The 18,342-nt window shown below is 40.7% G+C and overlaps 1 protein-coding gene across 2 annotated transcripts in view; it reads left to right on the plus strand.

Annotated features, from left to right (window-relative positions):
* The first annotated feature begins 8,595 nt into the window (after positions 1–8,595).
* The window catches only part of ripk2.S (receptor interacting serine/threonine kinase 2 S homeolog), a 45,227-nt gene continuing 35,480 nt past the window's right edge, over positions 8,596–18,342 (plus strand). For both annotated transcript variants that reach the window (XM_018223850.2, XM_018223851.2), the window contains exon 1: positions 8,596–8,942. In XM_018223850.2, the coding sequence (XP_018079339.1) occupies positions 8,683–8,942 (260 nt within the window). In that variant the 5' untranslated portion in view covers positions 8,596–8,682. The remainder of the gene's footprint in view (positions 8,943–18,342) is intronic.

Consider the following 18,342-nt stretch of genomic DNA (forward strand, 5'->3'; position numbering starts at 1 on the left):
GTTGAAGAGCAGTTATCTGGTCACCAGCCCATCATTCTGTTGCTAGGCTATGGAGGGAGAATGGGAGGGGGTAAACTCACTCCAACTTGCAATGCAGCAGTAAAGAGTAACTGGCATTTATTAGACCACAAGTCACATGACTGATAGCACCTGGGAAACTATGTCTAGCCACATGTCAGATTTCAAAATTAAATATTAAAAAATCTGGGTTTTTTTTATAAATGGATTTCAGTAAAGAATTATGCTGCTGCTGCACTATTAAATGATGCGTTTTGAAGAAAAACATGTTTTCCCATGGTAGAATCCCTTTAAGACCACTAGGTGGAGGGTCAAATGGGGATGAATGGTTTCTTTAAATACTATACTGAAAATGTAGGCTTCTAGGGCTTAAAGGGACATTTCTGCAACCTTTACAATACATTTTGTTGGTGAAATATATGGTAAGATATCTATAGTGAAGCAGTAGATAAAAACGAAACATTGTTTACAACTTTATGGATCAAATAATTAGAAATAGCTGAAATTAAATGCTCATCATTTTTGTCAGTACCTGGATTTGAAATGATACTTTCACTGGCCCTAGTCTGATTACATTATATTTTATTATATATTCCCTCATTGCAGATATTTGCTTGGCACAAGTCTGCTTTTGACACAATGCTCTGTGGGAACATTTAATATACCTCCATGATGTTCCCTAACATTCACAATTCCTCCCTGCATACTGGATGGGCGCAATGGTGCTCATCACAACCAGTGCAAGAAGTTTAGGTGCAAGCATCTTTTATGAATGGCATCAATACAAGCACATCTGTCTGCACATTTCTACTCTTTTAAGCCTTTATATGAATATGTATATTTATATGTAGAGTTTTTTATTTTCAACCCACTTGATTTGATATCCATCGTCACACTTATATGCTTTAACTAAACGTTTGTAGTTTCATGTTACTGAATGATCTCTTCAACTGGAGCAGGAGAAGCCCTAGTGATTAAATAAAGCTCCCCATAGACGCGATGATTCTTCTTGCCGAACTACCGATTTTAGTCCGACCAATCCTTTCGAAATTATTGTGCGGTTAGTGGGATTCGAACAATCGTACATCTTACGATTTTTCAGCTGACATCTGTCAGGAAATTGACCGGCCAGGTCAGAAAATCTTTGTCGGTCCCAGTGCAATCTATCTATGTTTGCAGGGCCAAACAGGCAGCTCCCCTTTGTTTTCCTGGCAAATTGGTCTTTTTAGTTGATGGACAATTCGTTCCGAGAAAATCGTGGTCTCACGATGAGGATTGGATCATTTAAAAATCTCAACATCTATGGCCAGCTTAAGAGTGGAAGTGCCAGGGAAAAGCAATGCGGGACACTATACAAGAGGTTAATTATGTTAAAGTGTAAATACAAAGGTTAGGGGCTTGATGCAAACAGGTTTTTACAGCATGAAAATACAGTAAATAGGTCTCTATAATAAAAATAGAAGATACTGAGATAGCTCTTGGCCAGTTACAGAACAGTTTTAGCTTGCACTTCTCAAAGTGATCCGAACAATCTGTATTTCTCTCTCCCTCAAAAAGGTTTATATCAAAAACGATATAAGTCCCAAGGCCTCTTCAAATAAAAAATATTAATTTATTGTAATTCACATTAAAACAGTAGCTAGTACATACAACCCCACATACCCCACCTTACGCGTTTCGCACCCTCCGGCTCTTAGTCATAGGTGTATCTGTCAGTAAGGGGTCAGGCACAGAATTTAAACCCAAGTAATCCCGCCCCTTTTTTGTTTAAAACCAATCAAGGGTCACAGGCAGTTATCCCTGCTTCGTATTTGTTAACCCATAAAGCTTTATACAGGGTGTATGTACCATTTCAGTTACATAATAGTTTAAAGTTATACATGTACATTGTATTCAAATTATTCACTAGCCACACAATCTATAAAATTAGTTATTGCACAACATTGTATTTTAGCAGTATATAAACGTTTACACATCAATTCGTTAATCTCTAACCTTGCACAAACTCCATTATTACCACAATTATCTCGAATGTATATACTGTCATTATTATCGCTGCATTCCGTTATTAGTATTATATAAGTATATTCCTTTGTCTTTATAAACATTCAGGTGTAACACGTCACGTCAAATTCATAGTTAAGTCCCAATGGCAATCGCGTTCCCAAATGAAAAATCCAATAAACCTCTCTCTTTTCTAGTAGTTTCTGATGATCCCCTCCCCTTATTCCTAATCTCACCCTCTCTATCCCCTGTATGGAGAATTGATTTACATCCCCTCCGCTACATATCGCAAAGTGCTTGGTGACATTACTTTTCTCCATCATTTTGGGGTTCTTAATTTGACTCAAATGTTCCCTCGCTCTCTCCTTCAGTTTTCTACCAGTACACCCGACATATTGCTTGCAGCACTTCAAGCAAGTGATCAAATAGATCACAAATGCAGTGTTGCAATTAATGTATCCTTTGATTACAAATTCTTTTCCTGTCACTGTGGATTTAAACTTCTTAGACACTTTCATATGCGTACAGGTAACACATCTGCGACTACCACATCTGTAATTACCCACAGACTTAAGTGGTCCCATATCCTGTTTCTTGACTTCCATTTTAAACAAACTAGGTGATAACATGTCCTTTAAGGTGGGAGCTCTTTTAGGGATAATGTTGATTCACGGGCTCAACACCTCAAAGAAGTGTTCATCACCATAGAGGATAGGCAGAAATCTCTTTATGATTTTAGATATCTCGAAAAATTGTTTACTATATCCAGTTGTAAGTGCCACCTTTTCCGACCAAACCTGGCTTTTCTCTTTAATCCCAGTCCCTTTAAGTAGGTCCCCCCTATCACTACTTCTTGCTCTCTGTAGGGCTTTTTGTACAATTTTCTGCTTATATCCTCTTTCCAAAAACCTCTTCTGCATATCCCGTGCCTGCCATCCAAATTCTCCATCTGTTGAGCAGTTCCTTCGGAGTCTCAGGAACTGGCCAACAGGTATACCTTCTATCAGTCTTTTAGGGTGGCATGATGAAGCATGCAGAAGAGTGTTTCCACTGCACGGTTTACGAAATATGCTTGTTGTTATTGCCTCACCCTCTATTCGCAGTGTCACATCCAAAAATTCTATTTTCTTTGAACTGAACTCACTAGTGAATCTTAGGTTCAGCTCATTTCTAATAATGTCCCTCACAAATTTGTCAAATTTCTCTAGAGAGCCTTGCCATATACACAACAGATCGTCAATATAGCGCAGGTACAGCCTTAGGAGCCTCCTTTGTTCCAAGGTGATGTATGTCTCCTCCCACCACCCCATATACAAATTTGCATATGAGGGGGCGAATTTGGCACCCATGGCTGTACCCCGCCTTTGCAGAAAAAAACAGGCATCAAATACAAAGTAATTGTGTTCCAAAAGGAACTTGACGGCACTCAAGAGAAATTGTATCATCTTCTCCGAGTAATCACTGTATTTGATCAAATGATACTGGATTGCATTTATACCCTCAGTATGAGGTATTGAGGAGTATAGGGAAACTACATCGAGCGTACCCCATGCACAATTCCTTGCCCATCCAGTGTCATTTAATCGCTGTAATACATGCGTGGTATCCCTAGTATAACTGTCCAGGCGTCCTACCAAGGGCTGTAAATGTGCATCAATCCATTCTGAGAGATGCTCATTTAGAGAGCCAATTCCAGAAATAATTGGCCTACCCACGGGAGGTCTCTCTTTTTTGTGAACCTTGGGTAGGTGATAGAAGGTGGGAATAGTAATCGACCGCGGGAGTAAATAATCTCGCAATAACGCATATATCACCCCATCTTCTACCCCTCTTTCGATCAAACCCTCTAGTTCCGACTGGAACCTTTTCGTAGGGTCCCCTTTTAGTCTCGCATATGCTTCTTTATCACTAAGTTGTCTAAGGGCTTCTGCTCTATACGTCATGGAGTCTTGTACAACCACCATGCCGCCCTTATCCGCATTTTTGATTGTTATGCTTTGATCTTTTTTTAAAACATTCAATGCTTGTTTCTCTTTCTCACTCAAGTTAGTTAACCTACCTCCCTGTCTCCTTACCCTGGTATCTAGTTCCCATAGGCTCTCCTCAACTTTTTTCTGAAATTGTTCTATCAGAGGGCCCCTCAGTTGAATTGGGTAAAAATCACTTTTATTTTTATTTATTTTTTTATTATACTGCTAAAATACAATGTTGTGCAATAACTAATTTTATAGATTGTGTGGCTAGTGAATAATTTGAATACAATGTATAACTTTAAACTATTATGTAACTGAAATGGTGCATACACCCTGTATAAAGCTTTATGGGTTAACAAATACGAAGCAGGGATAACTGCCTGTGACCCTTGATTGGTTTTAAACAAAAAAGGGGCAGGATTACTTGGGTTTAAATTCTGTGCCTGACCCCTTACTGACAGATACACCTATGACTAAGCGCCGGAGGGTGCGAAACGCGTAAGGTGGGGTATGTGGGGTTGTATGTACTAGCTACTGTTTTAATGTGAATTACAATAAATTAATATTTTTTATTTGAAGAGGCCTTGGGACTTATATCGTTTTTGATATAAACCTTTTTGTAGTTGAATGCCTTTCTGAACTGGGGCGAGTCCCTGGGGCCTGGCTGATTAACGATATGGACTCCTGATCTTGAATTGAAATTTCTCTCTCCCTCGCCATGCATTCGGGAGAAGGCAGCCCAGCAAATCCAGAATATTCTGCAGTTGTGCAAGGAACTGACTCACTAGTTATATGGAGTAGCTGCTTTGTTGTTCATTTCCAGGGGAAAGGGGAAATTTGGGTTATGGCAGGTCACAAGATGAACAGTAGAGGTACCCTAAGGACAACTTTTGTATGGATAGTTAGGGTTGACTTTATACCACTGCAAATGCCATATGTGTGCTTACAGCCTGTGCAGAGAGACACTATGAAGATATGGAAGCAATGCAAACTATCCCTTGTATTTAGCACAACCCAGCAGGAAATTATAAATGAATTCTCAGACAGACATCTCTTTAAAAATCCCACTGGGTCGAATGCCACATCGGCCTGTCAATGCAGTTTTCCCACAGCAGGTATCCATGGCTCTATTATAATCTGATCATTGGTTCAAATTAACTAATGCTCATTATTCACACCATGTGGGTGACCATATCAAGCACCCACCCATCTAGTGAACTCACCAAACAATGTTTTCATATACAGATATGCTATCCCTTATCCAGAAAACTCCAAATTATGGGAAGGCCATTTCTCATAGAGTCCATTATATAGTGAATAATGTACCCCCTCTTGTAAAATATGAGGATATTATAAGTTACCGAGGAGTTTCATGACCATATAAAAACACGAGGCCGAAGGCCGAGTGTTTTTATACAGGTCATGGAACTCCGAGGTAACTTATAATATCCTCATATTTTACAACTGGGGGCACTTTATTTATTATAATACACAAATTTTAGTGAGTCATTTGACAGAAATTACATCACTACTCACCGTTTATAACTGATGACATCACTACTCACCGTTTATAAGGATATCATTTACAGGATATTCATGGCTTTTGTGTATTATAAGTAAATAAGTGTAATGTTAGAAAATAAGTTCCTTTGTCTCTGTATGAATACAACAGTGCCTTTTAATTGATGGTACAGGTATGGGACCTGTTATCCAGAATGCTTGGGACCTGAGTATTTCTGAATAATGGATCTTTCCGTAATTTGGATCTCCATACCTTAAGTCTACTATAAAATCATGTAAACATTAAATAAACCCAATAGGCTGATTCTGCTTCCAATAAGGATTAATTATATCTTAGTTGGGATCAAATACAATTACAGAGAAAAGGAAATTTGGATTATTTGATTAGAATGGAGTCTATGGGAGACAACCTTTCTGTAATTGGGAGCTATCTGCATAATGGGCTTCCGTATAAAGGATCCCATTTCTGTAAATAAACTGCAGGGATCAAAATTGGTGACAAAACAATCCTATTGGGTTTATTTCATGATTTTTAGCAGAGCAGAAGGTATGAAGATCCAAATTATGGAGAGATTCCTAAACTAGGAAACCCCAGATCCCAAGCATTCTGGATGATAGATCCTATACCTATATATATTTATAGATTATTTATTTATATGAAGCCAACTTTACTACTACAGTTCTGTACAACTGTGGCCAAACAAGTTCCCTGATGCTGAAGCCTGTTATTCTTAAGTTGCAGATCTGCCACATCTGGAAAAAATTGACAGTGGCATCCTTTGAATGCAATAACCATTGCATCAGTAACCATTATGCTTTTAATAACTACAATTGTAGGTGTTTTCCATTTAAATGTGGCACTATTGAAATTGACTTAAATAGCAAGTAATGACTTCTAATAAAGTATGTGAACTCTGAACAGGGCAAAACTTGTTTTGCAGCCCTTGCTGCTCATTTCTCAGACCTATGAAGTATGTCAGTGATCCTGAGACTTAAAGAATAAATATTGACACAGCTAAAGATGAAAGTAATACCTGCCAAGTTATGATATACAATGACAAGGTCCAACACCTGTGCTGATTTGTTATTTACCTTGGGAGAAATGGTCTTATTCAGTTGTAACCGCAATATTTTACCTTTTCAGACTATAATATTTTATGGGCAGGGATAGCCCCCATCCAGTGTCATAAGCATATTCATAGTGGTGGACTAAAATGCCAATCAGATCATTAGAATCTTCACTTTTGTGGACAGTAATTTCAAGGTAAACATCAGACCTCTGAATCCTTGCAGTTGAATGGTTGAACAAAATCTTACAAGTGACCTTTAATACCATTGGAACCCCCTGCAACAGGTAATTTGACCCATAATTCATGTCATAACAAGTATTAATACTTTTAATTCACAATTATTTATTCATTTCAAACTGGGTAGGACAGAAAGGCCATTTGACTGAATAAGGCCACTTGGAGAGAATGTCTAAACAAAAGTACCAAGGACACATCATATTGTTTAATCAATTTTAAATACCATGTACAGCTGTCTGGGGGATGCTGTGAGTTGTATATCAACAACAGTTGGAGAGTCACAGCCTGGACATCTACGCATGTTTTATGTAAGCTCCCTACCCCCTAACGCAGTGTGCTTCCTGAATTGTTGGGGGGGGGGAACAAGGGGGCCCGGAATGCGGGGTCGGCTTCCTTTAAAGCTATGTGAAAATCTCCCTTCCCCAGGCACTATCCAAATCGAGGAAACGTCTTTAGCACAGAGGACCAGCAGGACGCAGTTTCTTAAAAATAATCCTTTATTGATTTCATTAAAATCAAGGAGAATTCAGGAACATATCAAAGCTTGACGTGTTTCATAGCTACCAGCCACTTTCTCAAAATCTGTCTTAATTGAGAGCTGGAAGGGAGCAATGAAAGCTGTCAGGTAGGTGGGAGGAGAGATGGTGGTTGCACATGTCGGGCCCCTATTAAGATTTTCAAGTGGGGGGCCCGTTGGCCCATTGTTATGCTACTAGTGATTGTTAATTAAACAGCATTAATGTGTGTTTCTTTAGGCACAAGTCTGTTGCTCCTCTTGATGGAGGCCACTGTGGTAAGCCTGGAAGTAACCCATATTCAGTGTGGCGGAAGCTCCAGGTTCCAGAAGCTCCAGGTTCCAGCATGGTGAACGGACAGACGCACGTTCAGTGCAAGTACGCTAAATGCAGGCAGAACTGAGGTCATGGTGGAAGCTCAGGTCTTGGCTCTGCAGGATAGGTGCTAATTGCCAGGCAGGGGTACAAATGTGTGTCCATTTTTTTGCCCTATGAATAAGCCCTCAAATATAATTTCCAACAGCCAGGTGGCATCTGTCCTTAAAGAAGAAGGAAAGTTTGTTTGCACTTGGGGTGCCAAATGTTAGGCAACCCCAAGTGAATGTATTTACTTACCTGAAACCAGCAGAAAACTGCACCGGCCTAGGGTTATACCAGCAATCACCACGGAGCGATCCACTTCCTGCTTCCTCTTACTTTGAGCGGATGCACAGTAGAATGCAAAGCTGAAATTTAACTAAAAAGTCGGCTATTTCGTTCTACTGCGTATTTGTTTGCTAGAGGAAATTTAAAGAAAGAAGAAGCCCCAGGGTTTTTTCTGCTGATAGGAGCACCGGCCCGGGGGTTTCAGGTAAGTATATACAATCACTTGGAGGTGCCTAACATTTGGCACCCCCAAGTGTCAACAGACTTTCCTTCTCCTTTAACCAAGAATCTAGTGCAACCATTGTGCTGTTCCCTTTCTCACTTCCTCCCCCTTCCCTCCCCGAGGGCCTGTCACTACCAGGAAGTCGTGTGTCAGAGCTCAGGCAGCTGTTGTAGTGCAAAGGTGTGTGGCAGCAACTCTCAGCAATGACTGACTGTCACACTGCAACTCATTCCGTGGGATGTTGCACGCATTTCTCAATTTTCTTTGAATGCCAGGCTTTTTTTCTAGAAAGTCTGTAGGTGGAAGAACTGGAACTTCTGCTTTTCTTTTCTTTCACTTTCACCGAGTGGAAAAGGCCACTGCAGCAGACACAGGCTGGGGAGGCGGCTGCCCTTCCTGCAATAGAAAACAGACTTTTTATACTCTTTGCTGTACTCGTTTTGCCAACCATCCACCCTCCCCGGGAGAGAGAGAGAATGAGCAACAGCGATGGCAGCAGGCGATCCACGTCCAATTGTTCATCAGGCAGTGGCTACTCTCTAAACCTGGAAGAAGATGTAAGCGTTCAGACTGCCAGTATCAGCAGTTCCCTGCAGTGTATCCCCTATCAGAAACTCACAGACCTGAAGTTCATTAATAAAGGAGCATATGGGACCGTACACAGTGCTTGCCATTCTGATTGGAGGGTCAGAGTCGCTGTGAAGTTCTTTCCAACAGAGCGCCACCTGGTGGAGAGGTGAGAGATTTTTAACAGGGAGCTTGTTGAGGGCACCAATATTCCCTTCACTTATCTTCTAGCGCTACACTGAAGTCGTCATGCCATATGGGCAGATTTATTAAGGGTCAAATAGTAAATTCAAATTTTCGAATTGTTTTTTTTTTATGTCAAAATTCACACATTCGAATGTTAATCCCCCAATTTGAATGTGAGATTTATCAGACCTCGACAATAGAAACTGTTCTAATTTGCATATTCGCCAAGTTCATTTACAAGTCAGAGGTCCGTTGAACCATTTGAATTTGTTAATTGCCATTACTGACATTCAAGTTTTTTTTCAGAGGGAAATTCTAATTAAAATTTTTAGGTCGGGACTATAAGACGTTTCAGTTTTTTCTTAATAACCTCCCGTTCGAGTTGTGAGTATATTCGAATTTGTTGTATTAAAGAAGAATTCACATAACTTCTAAATTTGACCTTTGATGAATCTGCCCAATAGGAAATCAAACCTATGTATGGAAATTTCACTCTTTGCAATGTCATTCTTTGGTTGTATGTGTGTGTGTGTTTAAGAGCCCACCAAGGCCCTTGCTGTTTATAAAGGGGTATATATTGCCAGAACACACAGAACAGTTAGACACTTGTAATCAGTGATGTATTCTGGTCCAGATGTGATGTCACAACATACAGCACATGCTCATGACATCACTCCAGCTACAAAATGGACCCAACACCCCCTACCCTCCACCTCTGCCTCCAGATTTCATGAAAATATATCAGGCGGCAGGGGAAAGAGTATTTTTTTCCAATATTTACCATATAAGCATCCAAGGGCAGCCTCCTTAAAGCTGTTCCCTGATCACAGGCCCTCAAGTGCTTATATGGTGAATACTGCCCTGCTTGTAATCACTTGTAATCACGTGTCTGGCCTAATGTAGCCTGCCCCCCCCTTGTGTGGCCCACCAGATGAAGGTCTGCCTGGTGTCTGTTTACCTTGTATAAAATTTAATATGTATCACTACAGAGGGATTGTTTGCATTGTTTAAACCTCAAATTCAGATTTTAATCCCTTGTATTGTTCACACATGTAATCCTCCCTGCATTGTTCACACCTGTGACACCTCTAAAACCCTGTATTGTTCACACCTGAGACCCAGACTGAAACTGCCCACACTGTTCACCTGTTAACACTCATACAAACTGCTGAAGGGGCACCAGCACTGTGTCACTGTATGTAGTACATGTTTGAGTGGTCCTGATAAGTTTTCCTGTCTCTTGCTCTGTTCTGCCCTATGCTCCCTGTGTTTCCATACTCTGTCTTCCCCATGCTCCCTGTGTGTGCCATGCTCTGCCTGCCCTATACTCCCTGTGTGTGGCATGCTTTGCCTGCCCTATGATCCCTATGTGTGTCTGCCCTATGCTCCCTGTGTGTGCCATACTCTGTCTGCCCTATGCTCCCTGTGTGTGCCATACTCTGTCTGCCCCATTCTCTATGCGTGTGTGCCATACTCTGCCTGCCCTATGCTCCTTGTGTGTGCCATACTCTGCCTGCCCTATGCTCCTTGTGTGTGCCATGTTCTGCCTGCAACATGCTCCCTGGGTATGCCATAATTTTCCTGCCCTATTTTCCTTGGGAGTGCCAAACTCTGTCTGTGTGTGCCCTGCTCTGCCTGTTACACAAGCCTGGTATTTCTTCTGGGGGTTTGTTAGCATTCGAAAATTATTGTTAGGGGCCCCTAAGGTGTTTAATCATGCTGGGGGTGCTGTGTTATCCACAGGGGAGGAGGAGCATATGGATTTAAGTGTATGTGTTAATATGACTTCGCAAATGAGTGATATCTGTGCAGTGAGCACCAACCATTTGTTTTTTTGGTGTGCTTTTAATGTGGACATGGTTTTGTGGTAACGTGCGTGTGTGGTTTAAAATGAGTGTGGTCGTGTGGTCTAAAACAGGGAGTGGCTAACACTGTCTTCATTATCGGCCCTCCATCACGTATACCAGAAAAAATCCGGCCCTCGGTAGCACAGAAGTTGGGCAGCACTGACTTATCTGATACCCTGGGCTGGTGCTTTTGTTAGGAAAAAACTTCACTGGCCTTGGGTACTTTTCAGTGAGAACCAGTGATCTTGTACCTGCTTGTTTTTTTTCCTTTGTGCGGGTGCATATGCACAGTACAGCAAAACTGAAAAAAACATGGCTTTCTCACTGTATTGTGCATGCTTTAGCCTGGGAGCATTGAGGGAAGAAGAGGTGGAAGAGGAGGATCTCTCTGTGATGCCTACCTGCAGTATCAGGTATCACCCCAAATTTTGGACTGTCACTCAACAACCATGGGCTCTTTTAAGTGAAGATCTGAAATTGAAGCTGATGGCCAGAAAGCTGGGAGAGGCTATAAAAAGATTGTGAAAGAATTCCATCTCACAATTTCCACTGTCCGGAGTGTCATGAATGCAGAATTTGGGGATTAAGTACACAAACTAAATATAAACTACGGTAAACATAATATAAACTGAAAAGGGATTTTCCAGCATTTGGCAACTTAAAATATTTTAATGCTATATTTTCACTTGCTTTTCTGTCTTCTGTCTTTTCTGTCACGGTCTAGTCTAAAAGACATTGGGGCAGCAGGATTGTTTGTTTTCCCCACACTGGTGACAACAGTGATTGTATGGAAACAGTTCTCTTTATGTGTCAATCTTCATTGCTTAGCACAACATTCCTTTAGGCTGGTTATCACCAGTCTTGTTTTGTGAAACGCTGACTGTCACATTTCTGTGCCTTGCCCACGTGTTCAACCACAGGTTCAAGGAAATCTGTTGAAATCTGTAGGGAGCAGGTCCAAGTGATATATCCCCCCCACTAGCTATTTAAAGGGGACCCATCACCAAAAAAAATTATTCAAAATCCTATTTTATCACATTAGTCAAGCAATATGAACTTTAATTACACTATATAAATTATTTGAATCTTGTTTCCTTCAGTCTGGGATTTCAAAATTATAGCAAGCAGGCAGGAGCCATTTTGTGGGCATTGTTATTAAGACAAGCCTTGCATAATCTCAGAATCTTGTTTATGCACCAGAATGGGGGACCTTATGTCCATCCCCATGCCCTGGCTACAGATTTAAACGGTAAAGAGAACGGGGGAATATGTGGAGAGCAGTGACATCTAGGAAGTGCTGAATGGAAAGTGAAAGTAATTGTTTGCCCCGCCTCTATGCCCGTGGCATAGAGGAGTGGCAGACAATATTTGATTGACAGCTGAGATTTTTAAATGAGCTTATAACAGCTATGAATGCTTTAATAAAAAATAGAAATTGGATTTCATGTTTAATTTGAAAAGGACTTTTATTATACAGATTTTTGTGGCTGGGTGACAGGTCCACTTTAAATACTTGGATGGAAAAATAGATTGTCTAAATATCTTTTGCATGGCCCACTGCACAACACATTCAAGATGTCTAGACATCCATGCAGTTTACTAAAGGCAGCATAGTTTATTTTCATGGAGAAAAGCTGTATTGGGGAAACATGGTTAATTGTATCTTGCTCTCCCCCTCTGTAGTTAAAGAGGTTGCTCACCTTTAAATTAGCTTTTAGTATAATGTAGAGAGTGATAATTAGAGACAATTTGCAATTGGTTTTGATTTTTTATTAGTTGTGTTTTTTTTTAGTTATTTAACTTTATATTCAGCAGGTCTCCAGTTTGCAGTTTCAGAAATCTGGTGACTAGGGTCCAAATTACCCTAGCAACCATGCATTGATTTGAATAAGAAACTGGAATATGAATAGGAGAGGCCTGAATAAAAAGATTAATAGTAAAAAGTAGCAAAAACAATAAATCTGTAGTCTTACAGGGCATTTGTTGTTTAGATGGGGTCAGTGAACCCCATAAGAAACATAACAAGGTGGCAGCACACTCTGCTAATTGAAGTTTACCGTGCCTTATTATTCAGGCGGTGCGTGAGATTGTCTTAAATTACTAGAAACAATAAATTAGGAATCTCTTCTATCGCACACAGTAAATTACTTCTTATTATTATATGATTCAATAATTAATTATCGGGGTAAACTAATTATAGTAGATTAATTGAGGTTTTTTATTCATCATAGGAAAAATATTAAAAACGTATGTGCAATCATTAATCAAATTTCATGTAAATAGTTAATAAATAATATACGTTACCACCACAGCATCAGTTCATGTAGCGGCAGTATCGGTTAGTGATGGGCGAATTTATTTGCCAGGCATGAATTTGTGGCGAATTCCCGTGATTTGCGGCCGGCGTCGGTTTTTTTGGACACCGCCGCAATTTCACCAAAAACGGATGCCGGCGCCCAAAAAAACAGATGCCGGCGTCAAAAACGGACGCCAGCGCAAAAAAATAGAAGCCTGCGCAGTTTTGCGAATTTCGCAGGAAATTTTCGCATTTTCCGGAGAAACATCCGAAATTTGCCCATTACTAGTGTCGGTAGGACAGTTTAGCGGTTCTCTGGAACGTCCATGTTTCCTTGCTTTCTCATCGCCAAAACAAATGCTGAATCTCCAGAGCTTTTTTTCTTCCACATGGCCTGGCTAACGCACGTTTCCCCTCGAGCGGCTTCATCAGGGCTTGAAAGCTGGAAAGCGCCAGAAGAAGATAAAAACACTAAAAATTAAAAAATAAATTTCAGATAAGGTTGCTTAGAATAAGCCATTTTGTAACATACTAAAAGTTAACTGAAAGTGAATCACCCCTGACTGACATATGGAATGATTGGACAAGAGTGAGTGCATATATGAGCATGGAGTTGAAGTATGGGTGCATTAATATGTATGTACTTTCTTTCAGCCATTCCGGACACTTATACTAATAACCTGTGGGTAATGAGTGAAATACTTTTGCATTTTTTGTATATCTGGCGTGCATTTAGGCATAGCGTGTTTACTATTTACAGGGCCGACATCAGGGGGCACAGGGGGTATTGTTTGTGCTCCATTTTTCAAAATAGTCGGGCCCCCTTGACAGCGCAAAAGTCGTGCTGAACCGATAAAGTCCCGAATAGCTGAAGTCCCGAAAAGCCAAAGTCCCGAAAAGCCGGAGTGCCGAAATCCTGAAGTCCCGAAGTGCTGATGACCCGAAGCCATGAACGGAGCTGAAGCCGTGAAAAAACAGAAGTTGAAGTGCTGAAGCCACCATTGTGCCATCAGTCATGCCATCAATAGTACTGATGAAAGGAAGAGATGGGCTAGGTTTGGGTGGAAAGACCATGAGCTCAGTCTTGGCCAAGTTGAGCTTGAGGTGGCGTTGGTTCATCCAGAAGGAGATAGCTATCAGGCAGTCTGCGATGAGGGTTTGAACATCAGAGGCTGGGACAAAAAGTGAGGGAAAGAGGTGTCAAAAGATGGCAGGGATGATCGGGCGACGGCAAGTCTAAGGGGAACAGATTCTTTCCTTATTCCACAAAAGGGTTGAATAAGGTAACAAATCTTCCCCTGTGAGTTTGTGCTGAACAAGGAAGAGATAATAACAAATTAGGCGTGGTTCACTTTATTAGAAAATGAGTTTCCCAACAGTAATTAAAGAAATTTCTCTGTTATTGCTTTGTTACATGCAAAAAAAAAAAAAATATATATATATAGTGGATAATGCACCCCCTACTGTAATTTATACAGATATTATAAGTTACCGAAGAGTTACATGCTTTTATACAGGTCACGTAACTCTGAGGTAACTTCCAATATTTGTATAAATTTTGGGAGGGGGTGCATTATTCATTATAATCTATAATTATAATTCAACTGCGCAACATTGCTCGAATACGACACTATCTCAGTTCAGAATCAACTAAAACACTGATTCAGTCTCTCATCATCTCCCGCCTTGATTACTGCAACTTACTCCTCCTCTCCAAATACACTCCTTCACGAAACCTACGCTCTGCTTCTGATCTTCGCCTCACTTCTCCTCTGGTCACTTCTGCCCATTCTCGTCTACAAGACTTCTCTCGGGCTTCTGCTTTTCTCTGGAACTCTCTGCCACAAGCTGTCAGACTTTCTCCTTCCTTCCAAACTTTCAAGCTCTCCTTAAAGACCCATCTGTTTAAAGAGGCTTATTCAATGTACCTTAATTAATCATTGCTGTATCAAAAATGACAAAGTGTTTATACAATCCTAATGTCTCAATTGTACCCTAACCTTTTAGTTTGTAAACCCTATTGTACTCTGTAATCCTTGTCTGTTATCCACCATTTATTCCCTGTTTGCTATAACTGCAGTAAAGCACTGCGTATCTTGACAGCGCTATATAAATAAATGATGATGATAATCTACAGTGTGCATGCAGTGTCTTCAAGGAGCTATCTTTCCTTATTCCACAAAAGGGTTGAATAAGGTAACAAATCTTCCCCTGTGAGTTTGTGCTGAACAAGGAAGAGATAATAACAAATTAGGCGTGGTTCACTTTATTAGAAAATGAGTTTCCCAACAGTAATTAAAGAAATTTCTCTGTTATTGCTTTGTTACATGCAAAAAAAAATTATTATATATATATATATATATATATATATATATATATATATATATATATATATATATATATAATACTGTAATTTATACAGATATTATAAGTTACCGAAGAGTTACATGCTTTTATACAGGTCACGTAACTCTGAGGTAACTTCCAATATTTGTATAAATTTCGGGAGGAGGTGCATTATTCATTATAATCTATAGTGTGCATGCAGTGTCTTCAAGGAGCTATCTGCCTTGCTCTATTTTAATATGCACAATGACAAAATTCTGTCTGTGCCCCTGTAGTTTCACTTTTTTTCACTTTAAATTTTGTGCTGGGGGTACAGAAACTATTGTACGAGAGGCAGGCGAGGGGTTAAGGATGAGGGTAGAGGGCTGACAGGGGAGGGGGGAGATCATTAAAGTAGCAATGCAGCTGAGACGTAAAGGCTAAGTAATGTGACAAGGGTAGATCTGAGCTAAGTATACGGCCAGGATGGAGTATTAAATAGAGCCTGTTTGGATGGGTGAGCAACATACCGGGAGAGGCGGCTGCATTCGGTTTTTCCATATTGGAGCAACAGACTAAGTAAGACCGAAGAGAGAACAAGGGTGGGAGGGGCAGAAAGAGATTGATTGATGGAGGCTGAAGCTGACGTTAGATCAGAGAGGCACTGAGGGAGCGAGACGGATGGAGGGTGGGAGCGGAAGACTGAGCAGGACCAGAGAGTGACACAGGGTTTGGGAAAAACCAACAACTGAGAGGGTATGAGGGCGCGAGATTGGGGAAGGAGGAGCGAGTGAGATCACCATTTGAAATAAGGAAGTGGGGGGAAGTCCGACACGAGGGCGACAGACTGGAGGAAGAGCTCCGGTGAAAGTGCAGCAATGACAATTGCTGACTTTTTAGCTATAAACGTCATGTTCTGACGTCAGAAGGGCCGTTTATAAGGATATATTTTACAGTTTGGTCCCATAGGGACATGACCAAACTGTAGATTATATAGTGAATAAAGTACCTCCTCTTGTAAAATATAAGGATATTATAAGTTACCGAGGAATTTCATGACCATATAAAACACGAGGGCGAAGGCCGAGTGTTTTTATACAGGTCATGGAACTCCGAGGTAACTTCTTATATCCTCATATTTTGCAACTGGGGGTACTTTATTTATTATAATACACAAGTTTCAGTGAGTCATGTGACAGAAATCAGAAGTCACAGTTTATATGTATATAATTTACAAGATATTCATGGCTTTTGTGTATTTTTCTGCACTGCACTCTGCTTTATTACACCTAGAAAAACCTAACACCTACATACGCATGCTGTTCCTAGATTACAGTTCTGCTTTACCATAAACCCTCAAAAACTCATCAACAAACTTGCAACTCTTACTCTACCTCAGCACCTCTGTAACTGGATCCCTGATATTCTCACTAACAGACCTCAATTTGTTAAGATTGGGAATTGCACGTCTACTACAATTCTAACCAGCACAGGTACACCACAAGGATGCTGTCTCAGCCCCAAGCTTTTCTCCCTCATGCTCATCTTCTATAAACAACTGCAAAGTCTATAAGCAGAATTTCCTGCTGATGCTGATTCCTCCAATCTGGACTCCTCTCACACTCTCTGTCTCTCCAGGCACAGTATCTTCCTTCCCAGCTTTTGGTGGGACCTTCCAGCTCTCTGATCCCCCCGGCAGTGTGCTGATGTCTCACCACCGCATGGTTCTCTCTGCCAGGCTGTCTTCTGCCAGCAGGCTTGCCAGATTTACATTTTAAAACCAGCCTATCAAATCAATCAATATGACAATCAATATGACAACAGCATATAGAAGCAGCTAACTATAATTTGTCTGGTATCAAATACCAGATGAAGTGGGCTGCAGGCTGCACTACAGACAGGTTGGGACTGATATAATAGAACTGCAGCAAATAGAAATAGAAAAGGGAGTTGCTTTCTAAACCTTTCTACTCCCATTGCCTTCTGGGCATTGTAGTTTCACATTAACCTTGGCTGTAGGCATTTGCTAAATAAAAACTATATAACCCAACATGCACTGGGATGGCACACTAAGTACAAACCTGCCAAGGCTCCACTAACTAGCCCAAATCCATACCTTGGCAAATTTGTACTTTGGTAACCCGCTTGGGCTTGAAATTGGTAGCCCAATTTGGCGGAAAAAGCACCAACCTGGCAACCCTGTCTGCCAGACTCTACTGCTTCCTCTTCCTGCCTACTACTCCCATGCTGCTGTGTCACTTCCTGCAGTCCTAAGGCATACAGGCTCTGTGCCTGCTCCATTACAGGGAACTGCTGCAGAAGTGCAATGATTCTGTACTGCCTCCCTAAATTACATAAAGCAAAGACTCTTTTTGCATATAGGTTGTTAATTATATAAGTAGAATGAAAGTGTACTGTATGGAAACATTGGCATCATGACTATACTTTAGCTCTTAGCTTTAGTTCTTTCATACAGGTGAGACAATGCAACGGTGATATTATGAATAGTGATGGGCTAATTTATTCCCCAGGCGCGAATTCACAGTGAATTTCGCGTTTCGATGCTGGCGAATAAATTTGCTAAATCGCTGCTAAAATTCACCAGTGTCAAAGTTTTTTTTGTCGCCTGAGACAATTCCGATGCCATCGACAAGTAAACAGGTGACCATTGACTTTAATGCTCGTCAAATTGACGCCCACGAATTGATGCTAGGGTCAATATTCGCGTTTTGCAATTTTTTCGCCCGTTTTGCAAATTTCACGGGAAATTTGTGAATTTCTAGGCGAATCAAAACGGGACAAATTCGCCCATCGCTAAATATGAATATGGTTAATGTGCTTTGCTTTGAAGCTATGGTGAGGACAGTTCGATGATGACATTTCATGACATTTCAGGAATGTCCCCAGATATACAT

This window comes from Xenopus laevis, chromosome 6S (genome assembly GCF_017654675.1).
Source record: "Xenopus laevis strain J_2021 chromosome 6S, Xenopus_laevis_v10.1, whole genome shotgun sequence".
NCBI classification, from domain to species: domain Eukaryota; kingdom Metazoa; phylum Chordata; class Amphibia; order Anura; family Pipidae; genus Xenopus; species Xenopus laevis.